At 40.2% G+C, this 18,646-nt stretch overlaps 1 protein-coding gene across 1 annotated transcript in view; it reads right to left on the bottom strand.

The window, feature by feature from the left end:
- The window catches only part of LOC109872590 (interleukin-6 receptor subunit beta), a 28,808-nt gene extending 10,373 nt beyond the window's left edge, over positions 1–18,435 (bottom strand). Inside the window, exons 1-8 of the mRNA XM_031807859.1 lie at positions 18,380–18,435; positions 18,069–18,119; positions 4,853–4,954; positions 2,719–2,842; positions 2,352–2,485; positions 1,230–1,360; positions 641–800; positions 292–374 (exon numbers count right to left, since the gene is read on the bottom strand). Coding sequence (XP_031663719.1) covers positions 292–374; positions 641–800; positions 1,230–1,360; positions 2,352–2,485; positions 2,719–2,842; positions 4,853–4,954; positions 18,069–18,117 — 783 coding nt within the window. The 5' untranslated portion in view covers positions 18,118–18,119; positions 18,380–18,435. The remainder of the gene's footprint in view (positions 1–291; positions 375–640; positions 801–1,229; positions 1,361–2,351; positions 2,486–2,718; positions 2,843–4,852; positions 4,955–18,068; positions 18,120–18,379) is intronic.
- Positions 18,436–18,646: the final 211 nt, after the last annotated feature.

The raw sequence follows: 18,646 nt of genomic DNA, 5'->3' as shown, positions 1-18,646 counted from the left end.
AATAATTTCAGACACCACTATACATACAGTTGAAGTCGGAAGTTTACATGCAGACCTAAGACAGGGAATTTTTACTAGGATTAAACGTCAGGAATTGTGAAAACTGACTAAATGTATTTGGCTAAGATGTAGGTAAACTTCCGACTTCACCTGTACATGACTGAAAGGTCAATCAGATAAGGCCTCAGATCGGATCATGATGCTGACTTTTATCAAATCTTGAGTATAGATTTCGACTGCAAGATAAAAGTTAAGGATAAACCGAAGAACAATGTTTTAAACTCAAATTACCTTCCACATAAGCATAAGGTGATGAGGTCCTTGTTTGTTCACCGTCTCCATATGATAACAGATATCTGGCGGTCTAGAGGGTGCTGTGAAAACACAAAAATAAGACCTAGCATGATGTTCTACATGATGATGTATCAGGAGCCCTCCTGCACACAACATCTTATTCCGGCATCCATATGTTGTTTTCAAATGTAGCTTTGTCACACACCACTGAACTAACATACTTGCTGATTCCATAAAGTATATTTCCCACAATGTAGCTATCCAGGGTAGTTGACAGTCTCAGTAAGGTTTCGAAATGTTGAAGCATGTGTAAGGAATGACTTGGATTTATCATTAAATTTATTACCACTCTCCAGTGTTGTCCCAGTTGTCTCCATGCTCCAGTCACTCCAGTGACCAAATGACAAAATACAGGAAACGGCAATGATGTAGCTGCTGAAAGGCTTGAGGCCTTCAATCCTGTAGACTGCTTTTTCAGCACTTTCCACAAGAACATAGGCTGAGATCTGGTGTGAGAGATGGCAGTATACCACTGAGTCTATGTCCCAAAAGGCACCCTATTCCCTACATGGTGCACTTCTTTTGAAAAGAGCCATATGGGCCCTAGTTAAAGAAGTGCACCATATAGGGAATATGGTGCTATTTTGGACGTAGTCTGGGATCAGGCTTTAACTACCCAAATAAATGTAACATTGGATTAAAATATGCATCATATAACAACAAGTGCACTGTCAGAGACTTCTGGAAAGTGAGGTGAGAGCAGAAGAGAATGAAGTCAATACCGGAGTCCATTTGGGTATTGAGGTTAGAGCAGAAGAGAATGAAGTCAATACCGGAGTCCATTTGGGTATTGAGGTTAGAGCAGAAGAGAATGAAGTCAATACCTGAGTCCATTTGAGTAGTGAGGTTAGAGCAGAAGAGAATGAAGTCAATACCTCAGTCCATTTGTCAGTGGCCATTCGGTAACGGACCCGACATCTAGTGTGCAACTTGCTGATCCCCCATGTCACCTCCAGTGAGTTGTCAGAGCCATTGACTGATGTGATGGTAGGACAAGGTGCTTTTACTGTTCCATTTAGCAAAAAGAAAACTAAATGAAATTCACGTCCCCTGTTACTGTCCCCACATTCCTCACAGTTATAGTAAAGAACAGAAGAAGAAAAAAACACCTCACAGCACAATGCAGATTGTGAGGAGACAGACACACACACACACAAAGCCTGTGTGACTGATGACTCACCATTATATATGGCAGCTACCACAGCAAGTGAAGTAGTAAGCTAGTCCTAAATACATATAAAAAATCTAAAAGCCTACAGGTCTACAAGCCTTAGTTTTATCACACCTGAAAGTGCTGCAAAGAAAGACATAGGCAAATTAAAGTTGTCCCAGAACAGAGCAGAACGGCACAGAGGGCTAATATCAAGCACATATGCATGCCAATCTCTCCTGGCTCAAAGTAGATTGACTGCATCACTACTTGTCTTTGTAAGAGGTACTGACGTGTTGAAAACACCAAACTGTCTGTTCAAGCAGCTAACGCACAGCTCAGACACCCATACTGTACATACCCCATGCCACTAGGGGTCTCTTTACAGTCCCGAAGTTCAGAACAGACTCTGAGAAAGCCATGACTTCATGGGATTCTTCCATATCAAGTAACTCAAGCGAGCAGTAAAATCAGATTTAAATAACAGATAAAACAACACCTCAAGGTACAATGCAGACTGTGAGGAGACACACACACACTGGAATGTTTTGGTATTGTGGATTTTATATAGTACATTTGTAATATTAGAGCAATAATGTAATTTATGATGTATTGTTTTATTTATGATATAGGCTGTTGGTGTATTTTGTTGTGATGTAACTGTTTTAACACTGTCTGGACCCCAGGAAGAGTAATGGTGATCCTAATAAATATATATATATATATTTTAAATAAATTCCATAAATGTATAAACCAATTATAAATGCATTTATGAATTTGTGAAAAGGTGAAAAGGTGTCCCTCATCTCAAATTATGTGCTAAAATGAGTAATTAAAGGGTTATTACTTGCTTCTTGTACTGCCACTTCGTAGGGCTCTGACCACGATTCCATTCCGTTCATGTTGTTCTTAATTTTTAAAGTTACATTCATTCGTCCACCAAAGCTGAAGATTCCCATACAAGAATAAATCGGAGTGGTCCTGAAATTAATATTAATAATAAATAAGACAATTTTAAATGTCAATGCTGTCATTGTAAGCATTATTTCTGATATACAGTATTTTGTCCAGCAGAAAGGGAGCATAAAAGGACACCCAGGTGATGGAGCAATTCAACATAGGTGCAAATTCAATTGATATAACATTGATTACGCTTGATCTAAAAATATATGTCTCAAAAAAGTATAAAGGTGCAATATTTAAGATGGACTTACTGACTGAAAATGAGAGAGTGCATGCTTTCTGCATTGATGTTATATTCCTGACTCCAAAGGCATTGAGGATACGGAGTCAGAGCATAGTCCGTGAGTAGAAAAAAGCATGATATATTCACCCTTTCTGAAAATGGAGGCAAATGGAGAAACGAAAAGGCAGTGGAGTACTGGAATTAATTGAAGATTTGACATCAAGTCAGAAATGCATAAAACATATGATAGTGGAAACCAGAGTCATGAGAGAATATATTGCTATAAGTAAATACGGTGCCTTCGGAAAGTATTCAGACCCCTTGACTTTTTCCACATTTTGTTAGGTTACAGCCTTATTCTAAAATTGATTAAATAGCTTTTTTCCCCTCATCAATCTACACATAATACCCCATAATGACAAAGTATAAACTGTTTTTTTGCTAATTTATTAAAAATTAAAAACTCTAATATCACATTTACATAAGTATTCAGACCCTTTACTCAGTACTTTGTTGAAGCACTTTTGGCAGTGATTACAGCCTAGAGTCTTCTTGGGTATGACGCTACAAGCTTAGAACACCTATATTTGGGGAGTTTCTCCCATTTTTCTCTGGAGATCCTCTCCAGCTCTGTCAGGTTGGATGGGAAGCGTTACTGCACAGCAATTTTCAGGTCTCTCCAGAGATGATCGATCGGGTTCAAGTCCGGGCTCTGGCTGGGGAACTCAAGGACATTCAGAGACTTGTCCCTAAGCCACCCCTGTGTTGTCTTGACTGTGTGGTTAGGGTCGTTGTCTTATTGGAAGGTAACCTTCACCCCAGTCTGAGGTCCTGAGTGCTCTGGAGCAGGTTTTCATCAAGGATCTCTCTGTACTTTGCTCTGTTCATCTTTCCCTCGACCCTGACTAGTCAGCCTCCCAGTCCCTGCCGCTGAAAAGCATCCCCACAGCATGATGCTGCCACCACCATGCTTCATCGTAGGGATGGTGCCAGATTTCCTCGAGACGTGACACTTGGCATTTAGGCCAAATAGTTCAATCTTGGTTTCATCAGACCAGAATCTTGTCCTGTGCCTTTTACTGAGGAGCGGCTTCCGTCTGGCCACTCTACCATAAAGGCCTGATTGGTGGAGTGCTGCAGAGATGGTTGTCCTTCCGGAAGGTTCTCCCATCTCAACAGAAGAACTCTGTCAGAGTGACCACCGGGTTCTCGGTCACCTCCCTGACCAAAGCCCTTCTCCCCCGATTTGCTCAGCTCTAGGAAGAGTCTTGGTGGTTCCAAACTTCTTCCATTTAAGAAAGATTGAGGCCACTCTGTTCTTGGAGACCTTCAATACTGCAGAACATTTATGGTACCCTTCCCCAGATCTGTGCCTCGACACAATCCTGTCTCGGAGCTCTATGGAAATTACTTCGACCTCATGGTGTCACGTTCTGACCTTAGTTCCTTTGTTTTGTCTTTTGTTTCAGTATGGTCAGGGCGTGAGTTGGGTGGGTTGTCTATGTTAGTTTTTCTACGATTTTCTATTTCTGTGTTTGGCCTGGTATGGTTCTCAATCAGAGGCAGCTGTCAATCGTTGTCCCTGATTGAGAACCATATTTAGGTAGCCTGTTTTCCATTGTGTTTTGTGGGTGCTTGTTTTCAGTCTTTGTGTGTCTACACCAGACAGAACTGTTCCGGTTGTTTCTTTGTTATTCAGTGTTCAGTTTACTTTATTAAAAAGATGAACATGTACCACGCTGCGCATTGGTCCTCACCTTATTCCACCGACGACGTCCGTTACACATGGCTTGGTTTTTGCTCTGACATGCACTGTCAACTGTGGGGCCTTATATAGGCAGGTGTGTGCCTTTACAAATCATGTCCAATCAATTTAATTTACAACAGGTGGACTCCATTTAAGTTGTAGAAACATCTTGCTGAGGAAATGTTTTTATTTAATACATTTTAGAATAAGGCTGTCACGTATCAAAATATGTGAAAAGTCAAGGGGTCTGAATACTTTCCGAAGGCACCGTACATTACTTTTAATCTCAGCAAATGTACTATCTCTCAAAGTAGTAGTAACAGTACTAATAAATGTACTAGTTCTAGTAAAAGTACTAGTTAAGTAATAGTAAAAACAATCTGATATCATGAAGGTGAAAGAGTCAACTTCCTACCATGAGACACATGAGATCTGGGGACACAGTCACTATCGTCAGTGACGCATACGCGGTTATCATTGTCACATCGCTTCAGGTCTTTCCTCTTTACAGTTAACTCTGGGCATATAGAATTGGAACAGAAACATCTTAAATTTACAATTTACGTCAATTTTTTTATTTACATTTGGTTGAGTTGTCAACTAGTGTGAATTCAATGTAAAATCAACAAAAATGTTACCATGTTATTGGATTTAGGTTCAAAGTTGGGAGAAATGAATATCAAATTCCCTTATGTTGATTACTTTTTGCAATCCAAACAGTTTTCCATGTTGATTCAATGTCATCATATAGATTTTTTGTTGTTGAAATTACTTGGAAACAACGTTGATTCAACCAGTTTTACTCAGTGGGGAGTGCCATATAGGACCCTATTTCGTACATAGCATACTACTAGCTCTAAGGGCCCTAGTCAAATGTAGTGTACTAAGAGTTCCCTGGATGTCATGCCAACCCTATGTTTCCATATTCATCTTTATGTACAGATGAATAAGTTAAGTACCCTGAACTAAAATATCAACGCAACATGCAACAATGTCAACAATTTTACTGAGATACAGTTCATATAATAAAATCTGTTCAAATAAATGAATTCAGCCCTAACCTATAGATTTCACATGACTGGGAATACAGATATGCATATTTTGGTCACAGATACCTTAAAAATGTAGGGGCTTGTGACCACAATTTGCCTCATGGAGCATGATCTCCTTCAATCAGGCTGTTGATTGTGGCCTGTGGATTGTTGTTACACTCCTCTTCAATAGCTGTGCGAAGTTGTAGGATATAGGAGGGAAATGGAACACGTTGTCGTACACATCGATCCAGACCAAACATGCTCAATGGGTGACATGTCTGGTGAGTATGCAGGCCATGGAAGAAATTAGACATTTTCAGCTACCAGGAATTGTGCACAGATCCTTGAGACATGGGGCCATGCATTATCATGCTGAAACATGAGGTGATGGCAGCGGATGAATGGCAAGGCAATGGGCATCAGGATCTTGTCACCATCTCTCTGTGCATTCAAATTGCTTGTTTGTCTATAGCTTATGCCTGCCCATACTATAACACCATCGTCACCATGTGTCGCACGTTGACATCAGCAAACTGCTCACCCACACAATGTCATATACGCTGTCTGACATCGGTACAGTTGAAACCGGAATTAATCCGTGAAGAGCACATTGTGTCAGTGGCCATCGAGGTGAGAATTTTCCCACTGAAATCGGTTTACGACACCGAACTGCTGTCAGGTCAAGACCCTGGTGAGGATGACGAGCATTCAGATGAGTGTCCCTGAGATGGTTTCTGACAGTTTGTGCAGAAATGATTTTGTTGTGCATACCCACAGTTTTATCAACAGTCAAGGTGAATGGTCTCAGACGATCCCGCAGGTGAAGAAGCTGGATGTGAAGATCCTGGAATGGCATGATTTCACATGGCTTGCAGTTGTGAGGCTGGTTGGACGTATTGCCAAACTCTCTAAAACGATATTGGAGGTGGCTTATGGCAGAGCTCTGGTGGACAGTATTGCAGTCAGCATGCCAATTGCACGCTCCCTCAAAACTTGTGGCAATGTGCAAAAAACTGCAAATTTTAGACAGGCCTTTTACTGTCCACAGGTTTTAAGACGACTACCATCATTCCTGTTCCCAAGAACTCTGCACTGTAGCACTGACATCTGTAATCATGAAGTTCTTTGAAAGGCTGGTTCAGGCACACATCAACTCTTTCTCGGATAGATTTACATGTCATAGGGCTTTTGTTTACCTTTTATAAAGTGCTTGGAGATGCCAAATGTCTTTCTGACATGCTCCAATCAAGCTCTCTTGACCTAGCAAGGGCTGTGGATCTAGTAGGTGCCCTTACATACACATTACAGGACTAGTGAGGGTTACTTTGGAGAACTTTGGAAAGAGGTTGAAGAGATGGCAGAGCACTGCAAAATGCGTGTACAAACAGTGTGTAAAAGACAGCCTAAAGCAAGTTTAAGATTTCACGACTCATTGATGATGAGCGCTGTAGGACAGAAAAATAGTGACCGAAGTGAAGGTGAGAGCTTCCAAAGAGCTTTCTTTTATCAGGTGCTTGACAGTCTCACAGCTGAGCTGCAGAGGCGTTTTTCAAATAAGAATTGCAAGATAATGCAAGGGGTCCAGTTTCTCAACCCAAAGAGTACAACATTCTTGAATGAGGAGCCTCTGTTTGCCTTTGCTCAGACCTAAGAGCCAGATTTAGAGGACCTCAAACATGAGGTTCATCAAACCAAGGGGCTTTTTGATAGGAGAGAGAAAAGTGGAAGGGATATACATTTGTGGCCAAAAGTTGAGAATGACACAAATATTCATTTTCACAAAGTCTGCTGCCTCAGTTTGTATGATGGCAATTTGCATAAAATCCAGAATGTTATGAAGAGTGATCAGATGAATTGCAATGAATTGCAAAGTCCCTATTTGCCATGCAAATGAACTGAATCCCCCCAAAATATTTCCACTGCATTTCTGCAGAAGGTTTCAGGGCACCCAAGAAAGTCCAGCAAGCGCCAGGACCATCTCCTAAAGTTGATTCAGCTGTGGGATCGGGGCACCACCACTACAGTGCTTGCTTAGGAATGGCAGCAGGCAGATGTGAGTGCATCTGCACGCACAGTGAGGCAAAGACTTTTGGAGGATGGCCTGGTGTCAAGAAGGGTAGCAAAGAAGCCACTTCTCTCCAGGAAAAACATCAGGGACAGACTGATATTCTAAAAAAGGTACAGGGATTGGACTGCTGAGGACTTGGGTAAAGTCATTTTCTCTGATGAATCCCCTTTCCGATTGTTTGGGGCATCTGGAAAAATGCTTGTCCGGAGAAGACAAGGTGAGCGCTACCATCAGTCCTGTGTCATGCCAACAGTTAAGCATCCTGAGACCATTCATGTGTGGGGTTGCTTCTCAGCCAAGGGAGTGGGCTCACTCACAATTTTTCCTAAGAACACAGCCATGAATAGAGAATGGTACATCCTCCGAGAGCAACTTCTCCCAACCATCCAGGAACAGTTTGGTGACGAACAATGCCTTTTCCAGCATGATGGAGCACCTTGCCATAAGGAAAAAGTGATAACTAAGTGGCTCTGGGAACAAAACATCGATATTTTGGGTCCATGGCCAGGAAACTCCCCAGACCTTAATCCCATTGAGAACTTGTGGTCAATCCTCAAGAGGCGGGTGGACAAACAAAAACCCACAAATTCTGACAAACTCCAAGCATTGATTATGCAAGAATGGGCTGCCATCAGTTACGATGTGGCCCAGAAGTTCATTGACAGCATGCCAGGGTGGATTGCAGAGGTCTTGAAAAAGAAGGGTCAACACTGCAAATATTGAATCTTCATGTAATTGTCAATAAAAGCCTTTGACACTTATGAAATACTTGTAATTATACTTCAGTATTCCATAGTAACATCTGACAAAAATATCTAAAGACACTGAAGCAGCAAACTTTCTGGAAATTAATATTTGTGTCATTCTCAAAACTTTTGGCCACGACTGTACTCTCCTTGACTTTGTTTTGTTTTTATAACCTTATAAAGACATCTTCCATGAGCTATTTCGACTTAGTAAGATTTCTGTTTGTTACACCAGTCTGCATTGCTTCTTGTGGGAGAAGCTTCTCAGCTTTAAAACGGATTTAAACCCACCTTAGGACAATGGTTGATGACAGGCTAAGTCACCTCGGAAATCTCAGTGTTGAGTCAAGGAGGGCACATTCCCTCAACATGGATGAGTTTGTGAAACATTTTGCCAGTCTCACCAGAAATATTCTGTGTTGATACAACATGTAGTGGATTTGTTATTGACGTGGAAAGACGAAGATACTCATATACCAAACATTGCCACATTAGTCAACTATGTGGTAGAGCAGGGTCGCAAGGCATCATACGGGAAAGTACAACTAGCGAAACAAGAGATAATATATTAAAGTGGCCTCCTTATGAACAGAAGTTGTGTTGTTTTGACTATAATTGAAGAAAAACTGTTCATCTGATATAGTAACGTTAGCGGAAAGACAGAGGTAGAGTACAGTAGAGATTCTATAGGGCTTTCTGAATTTAAGGGAAGAGATGTAGACTAGTGAAGGTAAGTAAGAATTTCGAATTTGAAATGTTTGGATTGATTGAGAATTGGCTGATGTATTTTCTACATTCGGCGCATTACAGGTTAATCTTAAAATAATAGACGTTTAATGAGTGTGAAGCAAGGCTAATATAAAAAAAATATAGAGTAATATTGTTAGGGTAGACTACATGTAAACATGGCCTTTTACTAAGGAGAGAATAAGCATGGTTTATTTTATTTTATAAACCTTACGATGGGTGACAGTGACGAAGACATTGATAAGGAGGATTGATGTACATTTAATGAATGTTGACAGTATGTGAATGGTAAATTGTTATTAGTGAGTTTTTTGATAACACTCTAATGATGCGATATTTTAGTAATACAAGGTACAGGGTTACAAAATGAGTAGAGTGGTAATGGAGACTACTGCGCCCACAGCATTGGGGCGGGGGTGTGTGTGTGTGTGGGGGGGGGGGGTGCTGTGATGTAAGCCTTATCATCTTTTTCAAAATAGCAGCAACAAATCCTCTAGAAAGTAGTGGGACAGGAAAGTGGTACATAGTGGTGTATGGTCTCGGTTAGATCAATAGGGGTAGTGATTACGGACTTTGAGTTAAAGGGAGACGTACAGTTGAAGTCGGAAGATTACATACACTTTAGCCAAATACATTTAAACAGTTTTTCACAATTCCTGACATTTCATCCTAGTAAAAAAATCCCTGTCTTAGGTTAGGATCACCACTTTATTTTAAGAATGTGAAATGTCAGAATAATAGTAGAGAAAATGATTTATTTCAGTTTCTATTTCGTCATTGTCACGTTCTGACCTTTATTTCCTTTGTTTTGTCATTATTTAGTATGGTCAGGGCGTGAGTTGGGGTGGGCAGTCTATGTTTGTTTTTCTATGATTTGGGTATTTCTATGTTTCGGCCTGGTTCTCAATCAGAGGCAGGTGTCATTAGTTGTCTCTGATTGAGAATCATACTTAGGTAGCCTGGGTTTCACTGTGTGTTTGTGGGTGATTGTTCCTGTCTCTGTGTTTTGCACCAGATAGGGCTGTTTTGGGTTTTCACGTTTCTTGTTTTTGTAGTTAGTTGTTCATGTGTACATTTACATATTAAAAGAACCATGGACACTTACCACACCGCATATTGGTCCTCTGATCCTTTTTGCCTCTCCTCTTCGGAAGAAGAGGAGGAAATCCCTGACAGTCATTCGCATTCCCAGTGGGATAGAAGTTTACATACACTCAATTAGTATTTGGTAGCATTGCCTTTAAATTGTTTAACTTGGGTCAAACATTTCGGGTAGCCTTTCACAAACTTCCACAATAAGTTGGGTGAATTTTGGCCCATTCCTCCTGACAGAGCTGATGTAACTGAGTCAGGTTTGTAGGCCTCCTTCTCGCACACACTTTTTCAGTTCTGCCCACAACTTTTTTTTATGGGATTGAGGTCAGGGCTTTGTGATGGCCACTCCAATACCTTGACTTTGTTGTCCTTAAGCCATTTTGCCACAACTTTGGAAGTATGCTTGGGGTCATTGTCCATTTGGAAGACCCATTTGCGACCAAGCTTTAACTTCCTGACTGATGTTTTGAGATGTTGCATCAATATATCCACATAATCTTTCTTTCTTCATGATGCCATCTATTTTGTGAAGTGCACCAGTCCCTCCTGCAGCAAAGCACCCCCACAACATGATGCTGCCACCCCCGTGCTTCACGGTTGGGATGGTGTTATTAGGCTTGCAAGCCTCCCCCTTTTTCTCCAAACATAACGATGGTCATTATGGCCAAACAGTTCTATTTTTGTTTCATCAGACCAGAGGACATTTCTCCAAAAAGTACGATCTGTGTCCCCATGTGCAAGTTGCAAACCGTAGTCTGGCTTTGCTGAACAGCCTTTTAGGTTATGTCGATATCGGACTTGTTTTATTGTGGATATAGATACTTTTGTACCAGTTTCCTCCAGCATCTTCACAAGGTCCTTTGCTGTTGTTCTGGGATTGATTGCACTTTTCGCATCAAAGTATGTTCATCTCCAGGAGACAGAACGCATCTCTTTTCTGAGCGGTATGACGGCTGTGTGGTCCCATGGTGTTTATACTTGCGTACTCTTGTTTGTACAGATGAACGTGGTACCTTCAGGTGTTTGGAAATTGCTCCCAAGGAAGAACCAGACTTTTTTTCTGTGGTCTTGGCTGATTTCTTTTGATTTTCCCATGATGTCAAGCAAAGAGGCACTGAGTTTGAAGGTAGGCCTTGAAATACATCCACAGATACACCTCCAATTGACTCAAATTATGTCAATTAGACTATCAGAAGCTTCTAAAGCCATGACATAATTTTCTGGAATTTTCCAAGCTGTTTAAAGGCACAGTCAACTTAGTGTGTGTAAACGTCTGACACACTGGAATTGTGGTACAGTGAAATAATCTGTCTGTAAAAAAGGTTGGAAAAATGACTTGGGTCATGCACAAAGTAGATGTCGTATCCGACTTGCCAAAACTATAGTTTGTTAACAAGAAATGTGTGGAGTGGTTGAAATACGAGTTTTAATGACTCCAACCTAAGTGTATGTAAACTTCTGACTTCAACTGTAGGAGACCATGTCTCAAACAACTTTTAAATAGATGCCTGGGATCAAATATCACTGGTTCCTTATGCTAAATAAATGTTTTGTTTCTCTTCCATTTTCCATCTCTTTGAAATGTTTCCTGAGGCTTTGGTCTTGGGAGAGGGGTTAGTGAAATTCAGCAGTTTTATAGGTATAAAGGTATCTGGATTCGGCAGTAAAGGGAACTACCAAATTAAATAAGGCCTGGCCATTTTTGTTTGTTTTTGCCGTATGGTTTACCACACACACACACACAACTTACTAGTTATGATTAGGTCCACAGTGGAAAGAGAGGGCTGCCCTTGAATGAGGGGAAGCTGTCTAAAGTCTGTTTTTACTATGAAGTTATGGGTACAATTTTTTTTTAATGGGTAGTAATTCGAATTTGATTTGCAGTGTTTTTACACATTACTCACATGGTGAGGCATGTATCAACATGGGGGAATGACCAGTCTTTTGAGGTTTTTGGATTGAGGTTTACACACCTTGAGTGATATGTAGGAATGTATTGCGTGATATATTGAGTATATTTTTGTTTTTGTTTGGTTTGATAAATATCATCAGATTGGGTCTGTTGGATGATCAGGATAACTTCCTGACCCTGTGACTGATCCTATCCGTTCCAAAACTCCTCTCATATTGCTGGTATACATACTGGTTGGCAAATGGACAAGACATAATAAGTTTTGGTGGGGTTCAGGTGAAACATTGAAATTGGGACATTGTCATGGGCCATCCACTTTGAACTGTGAAGCTATCTGAAGAAAAATTAAGAAATGCCTGAAGATTGAGTGCTGGGAAAGGGAGGGGTTGGTCAACTGTGCTCGTAATTGATTTAGACTTGTCTAAAGTTGTTGTTTGGGGTATCAGGTTGATTGTGGAGGTATACACTGCTAAATGTATAGTAATTTAGGCTAAGAATGCATTGAGATACTGATCTGTAATTATAATCGTGATGAGAAAGTTATAATACTAGAATTATAGGACAATTATATTGAATGTTAATATGAATGTACATTCTGCCAGTGTTGATGTGTGTTAAGTTGGGGGGTGTTCATTTTGAGTGATATATAACCAATGTGAATCACTGAGCAATGTCATTCCGGATTTTGGTTGGATAATGAATTGGGTTTATATCTGATTTGGAAACCCAAGGATTTCCCTGACCTAATCCCTATTCCTGACTACATCTCTGATGAGGACCCCAATTCTGAGCATAAGGAACCAGATGTGGAGCTCATGTTCCTACTGAGTGTACAAAGTGCCCAGAGAGGGGTGTCTGTCACTGGTGTAGGAAGGGTTTGTTCTAAATGCTGACTCCTACCTTTGTGCGTGATGCCAGCGTGAATACTGTCCTATCTGTTGAAATGAAGCTTGTGTGTGATGTTAATTTTATGGGTTTTATGTTCCAAATTGACTGTGTTTTGATAAAGAAGGTATTAAGCTCAGCAACCCAGAGGAAGGTTGTTTACCATGGATGAAATGTCAGGCACCAGAGGGATGTATTTTGTTAGTTTAAATGTATACTTAACAAATTGTAATTTTTCTAGAAGAAACTTGAGTTTCTTGAGAGGGGAATGTTAGTGGAAAATTACATATTTACCTTATTTATTTGATATTAATGGTTAACAATTCATATTTAACTAATAGTAAGACATTTCTGTCCTACTAGTGTCTATTTTTATGGTCTCCACTCTAGTTCCCTGCAGCTAATCTGGGCATATGTTTACCAGAGATGGCTTGAGCTGACAAATGAGTTAAAGACTGCATTACATAGACAATAATGTGTTTTACTAAGGATAGCTTAGGAGTAGAACAATCCCTCATTGTCTCAAAATCATGCTTGCATCTGGGAAACTAAGCCAGGGTGAGGTTAAGACAACAACACACGTGCAGATAACAACAGGATGAACCCAGAGTGCTTTATGATGCACCAACCTGCATGGGATGGGTGGAACCAATGACACTAAAAATACTTGGACCAAGTATTTTTAGTGTCAGCTATATATAGTACTCTGCATTTGTGTAAAGGTTAGGTTAATCGGTCCAACACTCAAGGGTGTGGGGTCGACCAGCCTCATTATTGTAATAATGAATTGATATTGAATAAAGATGATTGTTTGAAGAAATGACTAAATCTCTCTCACTTGGTTAGAATTTTCACCACTAGGCTACACTGGGGCGGCAGTGTAGCCTAGTGGTTAGAGCATTGGACTAGTAACCGAAAGGTTGCAAGTTCAAATCCCCGAGCTGACAAGGTACAAAATCTGTCGTTCTGCCCTTGAACAGGCAGTTAACCCACTGTTCCTAGGCCGTCATTGAAAATAAGAATTTGTTCTTAACTGACTTGCCTAGTAAAATAAAGGTAAAAAAAAAAAAAATAATTAAAAGATATCACTGAGGTGTACCACCTCTAAAACAAATGGCAACAATAATCATTCCTTGCCATGTGTAGTTTCAACTATAATGCAACTAGTGAAATGCTCTAATCATGTGTTCCGGTAGGATAACTGTTAAGGGAATTTTTATCAATGATGACTAATTATGTATACATTTCAATCAGGACTGACTAGTCCAAATGCTATTATGTACTGTACATAATGAATTTTCTCTCTTGCTCCCATTCCCAATTGTACATAATATAGTCAGGAGTTTAGTAACAATGATGGTCTGTTCCTTTGTACAAATTAATGAACTATCTCCAGACTGTCTAGAATGCTGATTTACAGTGACTGACCTTGGCTTTAGGCGAGGAGGGAAGGCTCGAGAACTATAGGGCCTCTCTACCCGTGTCATGAAGAGATAGAACATTTAGGAAACGCTGACGTCATTTTCAGTTTATAACCTGTGGTAAAATGTGTATGTACCAGTACTCTCTTGAATTAAACGCTGTTACCTGATTTTTAAGACCGGGGTTCTGTCCATTCTTGTAAAAATATGGGTTTTACAATCCCATAGAATGCATTTACAGAGTAATGAATTCTGATTGGGAAATAATACAGAGGAATTTACAATTCCACTAACAATAACATTTCAGAATAAATCAGTTGGATAACCGGTCCCCTTGATTAACAGTACCAATGCCAGAACAGTCAGTCCAGGCACAATCAGTAAGAAGTTTAGAGACCAAACAAGTTCAAGTTCTATTGATAACAGCTACAGAGGAGTTAGTAGTCACTCATATTGCAACACGTGTAAGGGAATCTCCAGAACACTCTTCTGATGGTTAACACACATGCCACTAATAAACAGAACCCTCCATTCAGGAGGAAAGTTGTTAGAAGTCATGAACCATGATTACACTGCGTATGACTGGTTCAGTGCTTATAGAGTACTTCCGTCGTGAGGTTAGCTCCTCCATGGATAACAAAGCCATGAAATAGACTCCTTCATACCTATCGCCACTACAATGGTGTAAGACACAGTGACTTGTAATAAAACTATTACACGTCCCCTTAACATATGTCTTGAGGTCGACATCAATTCTTACTGACTTCCAGGCATTGACATGAAAATGATCTGATGACGTCAGACTCATTCTGAACAGGTTGCAGCCTACCAGGATACTTGATTGTCTTTCCCATTTAATGAGGATTTATGCGAGGATCACTTAAGGGTCCGAGCAAAATACCAGCCTTAGTAAAGTTGAAAATGTACTCCGAGGCCTTTCTCTACAGCTACAGCACACACCAGTTTCTCCACAGAGGTCCATATGTTATCCTTGTAGACTGCCCAAAGCTGGTGCCTTACAGCTGTAGACTTATCATATTATTGTCACGCCCTGACCATAGAGAGCCCTCGGGGTTCTCTACTGTGTTTTAGGTCAGGGCGTGACTAGGGGGGTTCTAGGTATTGTGTTTCTATGTTGGTGTGTGGGTATGGTTCCCAATTGGAGGCAGCTGATAATCGTTGCCTCTAGTTGGGGATCATACTTAGTTGTCCTTTTTCCCACCTGCGATGTGGGATATTGGTTTGTTTCGTGTTAGTGCCTATGTGCGCTACGTATTGCACGTTCGTTAATTCTTTGTTGTTTTGGGAAGTTTCACTATAATAAAAATGTGGAACTCTACTCACGCTGCGCCTTGGTCCACTTATTTATACAACGATCATGACAGAATATCCCACCAAAGCAGAATCAAGCAGTGTGCCCAAGAGGTAAAGGAGAGTTGGTCATGGGAAGAGATATTAGGTGGCTGCGAGGAGTAAAGGAGGACAGCGACGGCGCCGGGTTCCGCGGCCACAAACAGCCCAAGGGCAACCCCAAGATTTTTTTGAGGGGGGGCACAAGGGGCGGTCGGCCGAGCCGAGGAGAGAGCCAGAGACAGTCTGGGAGTCGATGGAGCAGTTGGGGGAGGGAGATAGGAGTTCCACAGCTTTTTATTAAGTGAAACTTCTCAACTAAACAAACAACGAAATGTGACTTACGTGGTGCAACAAGCATAAAACACAAACAATATCCCACAAATGTAGGTGGGTACAGGGACACCTTAAGTATGATCCCCAAGTAGAGACAATGATAATCAGCTGCCTCTAATTGGGAACCATACTCAAACCCAAACATAGAAAACAATCGACTAGAACACCCCCTAGTCACGCACTGACCTAAAACACCGTAGAGAACCCTGAGGGCTCTCTATGGTCAGGGCGTGACAATACTGGAGCGTTGTCTTAGAAACTCACCAAATGGCCTATTCCAAGGCCCTGAAAGAGGCACGGTCGATGTTCTATTCCAACCTCCTCAATAAAAATCCTGGAAACACAAAGCACCTGTTTTCCACCATAAACCATATTTTGAAACCTCAGTCCCCCATCAAGAGAACGGAATAGCAGTGTAACATAGGTCAGCAACATCAGATCTCTTCTTTAGCTCTACTACTCTCCTCTGGCCCTCAATGCCACCTCAGCCTCTCTCCTGCTTCCTTGAAGTCACCCAAAATATTGAGAAAACTCTCGAGAATGAAAACCTGCTCCTGTACATTGGATCCTATTTCAACAGCCCTGCTCAAATCATGCACCCTGTACTCAGCCCTCTGATAACCCAGATTGTTAACCACTCCCACCAATCTGGAAGTGTCCCACCTGCATTTGAGACCACTGTCATCAGCCCCCTTTCTGAAGAAGCCCACCCTTTTTCTATTTAACTGTTATTTTATGCACTGAGATTATTCTGTACACATGAAAGGTATTTACAAATGTAATAAATTATTTTATTATTATTTACTCAAGAACAACTAAAGATGTACTAATAGCCTACCTCATTAACAGATGATTTTTACTGCAAGGTATGCAGGTAACATAGAACTGCAATACACAGAACAGGGCCCAGTTTCCCAAAAGCATTTTAAGGCTAAGTTCATCCTTAGAACCTTCGTAGGAGCATCGTTAAATCTCTGAGCTGTTTCCCAAAACCATCGTTATTAATGTTGCACTTGAAAATGCTCGTAATCTAAAGCTTGCTTCAGACTACTCGTAGAACAGCTAAGTGCCTCGTTAATGCTTAATTTGCGCTTTATAAATAGATGATCTCCACTAAACATAAAATCACATGGTTTATATCTCTGTGACCTACAAATACAAAGTTGCCAATGTCTTTGTAATTGATACAGACAAGTGACATAAAAAAATATGCTACAACTGTAAACTGAGATGAATGCATTAAAATATAGAAACAGTAGGTTATAGGTCTATTTCAATCATAATGAAATACATTTCATGTTAAATCGAGTTCTGTTTTGCTACTTGTAGGCTACTGTCTGTAATTTGTGTCAATATATACTGAACAAAAATATAAATGCAACATGCAACAATTTCCAATATTTTACTGAGTTACAGTTCATAAGGAAATCAGTCAATTGAAATAAATGAATTAGCCCAGTCAATCAGAATGAATTATTTTTTTCCCCACAAAAGGGCTTTATTAAAGACAGAAATACCACTCAACACCCACCCTTTCTGTGCGTATAGAACATTTCGAGGATTTTTTATTTTAACTCATGGAACAAACACTACATGTTGCGTTTATATTTTTGTTCAGTGTATTTCATGATGTGTAGCCTAACGTGCGCAATGTGCCAAATCAGTGATTTAATGCATTTTTATTGGGTAAGCATTAGAAAAAACCGCCTCAATATTAGCAGAGGTAGGCGGTAATATCTCTCTAGGAGCTGATCCGTCGTCAGTGTCGTGAAATAATTATGTTAAGGTAAGAATTGAATGGATAAAGCTGACAGCAGCGCTCCATTTCTTTCGATCCTATCAGTATCAACACATTATCCAACAATGCACTAGGCAACCGTTCTCTATGCATGGTGTTTCGGGAAACACATGTTACATCTTCGGCGATCGTAGGACCAACTCTCGTTAAAACACTCTTAAGCCTAAATTCCATCGCTATCGGAGAAACCGGACCCAGAGCAATACATATTTAGAATGTAGTATTTGAAAAGTATTTACCATGAAGTTGGCGCCTCTCAGAATGTTCTTCCATGTGACAAGACATCATAACTGCAATGTAAGTATTTCAGTAAAACAAATGCTATATTAAGTGCAAATGGAAATTAGACTAATTAGTATCCTTACTTTGGAGAAGAAGAAAAAAAAATTTCCAACACCAAATACTAGTGTTTTGTGTCAATATCTGTCAGGCTTAAATGCAATGCACAACATTACTCAGAATTATGATTACAGCTTCCAGATAAAACATCTATTGTAAACAAGTGGCCTACTGTAACATGAAGGACATATAACGGTGTAAATGCACTTACCATGGGAAAAGATTAATATGCAAGTAACTATCCAGGAATGGTTTACCCTGTACACTGTAAATGCAAAAAAAAACATGCAAATATTAAAATAAAATAAAACATGCAAATAATTACATTCATGGGACAATTCAAAGTTGCAAGCATCAACTCTTTTTACTCACTGTCAGTATAAAAACTATACTTAGTGACGTACATAATAAAAAGTCCATTCTGAGTAATATTTTGTGACAAAGTTTAGCCAGTGAAGAAGGAAGGTGGTAGCTGAGG

Source organism: Oncorhynchus kisutch, linkage group LG3 (genome assembly GCF_002021735.2).
Source record: "Oncorhynchus kisutch isolate 150728-3 linkage group LG3, Okis_V2, whole genome shotgun sequence".
NCBI classification, from domain to species: Eukaryota; Metazoa; Chordata; class Actinopteri; order Salmoniformes; family Salmonidae; genus Oncorhynchus; species Oncorhynchus kisutch.
Note: the sequence above shows the minus strand (reverse complement) of the source record. Positions and strands in the feature narration are given on the sequence as shown.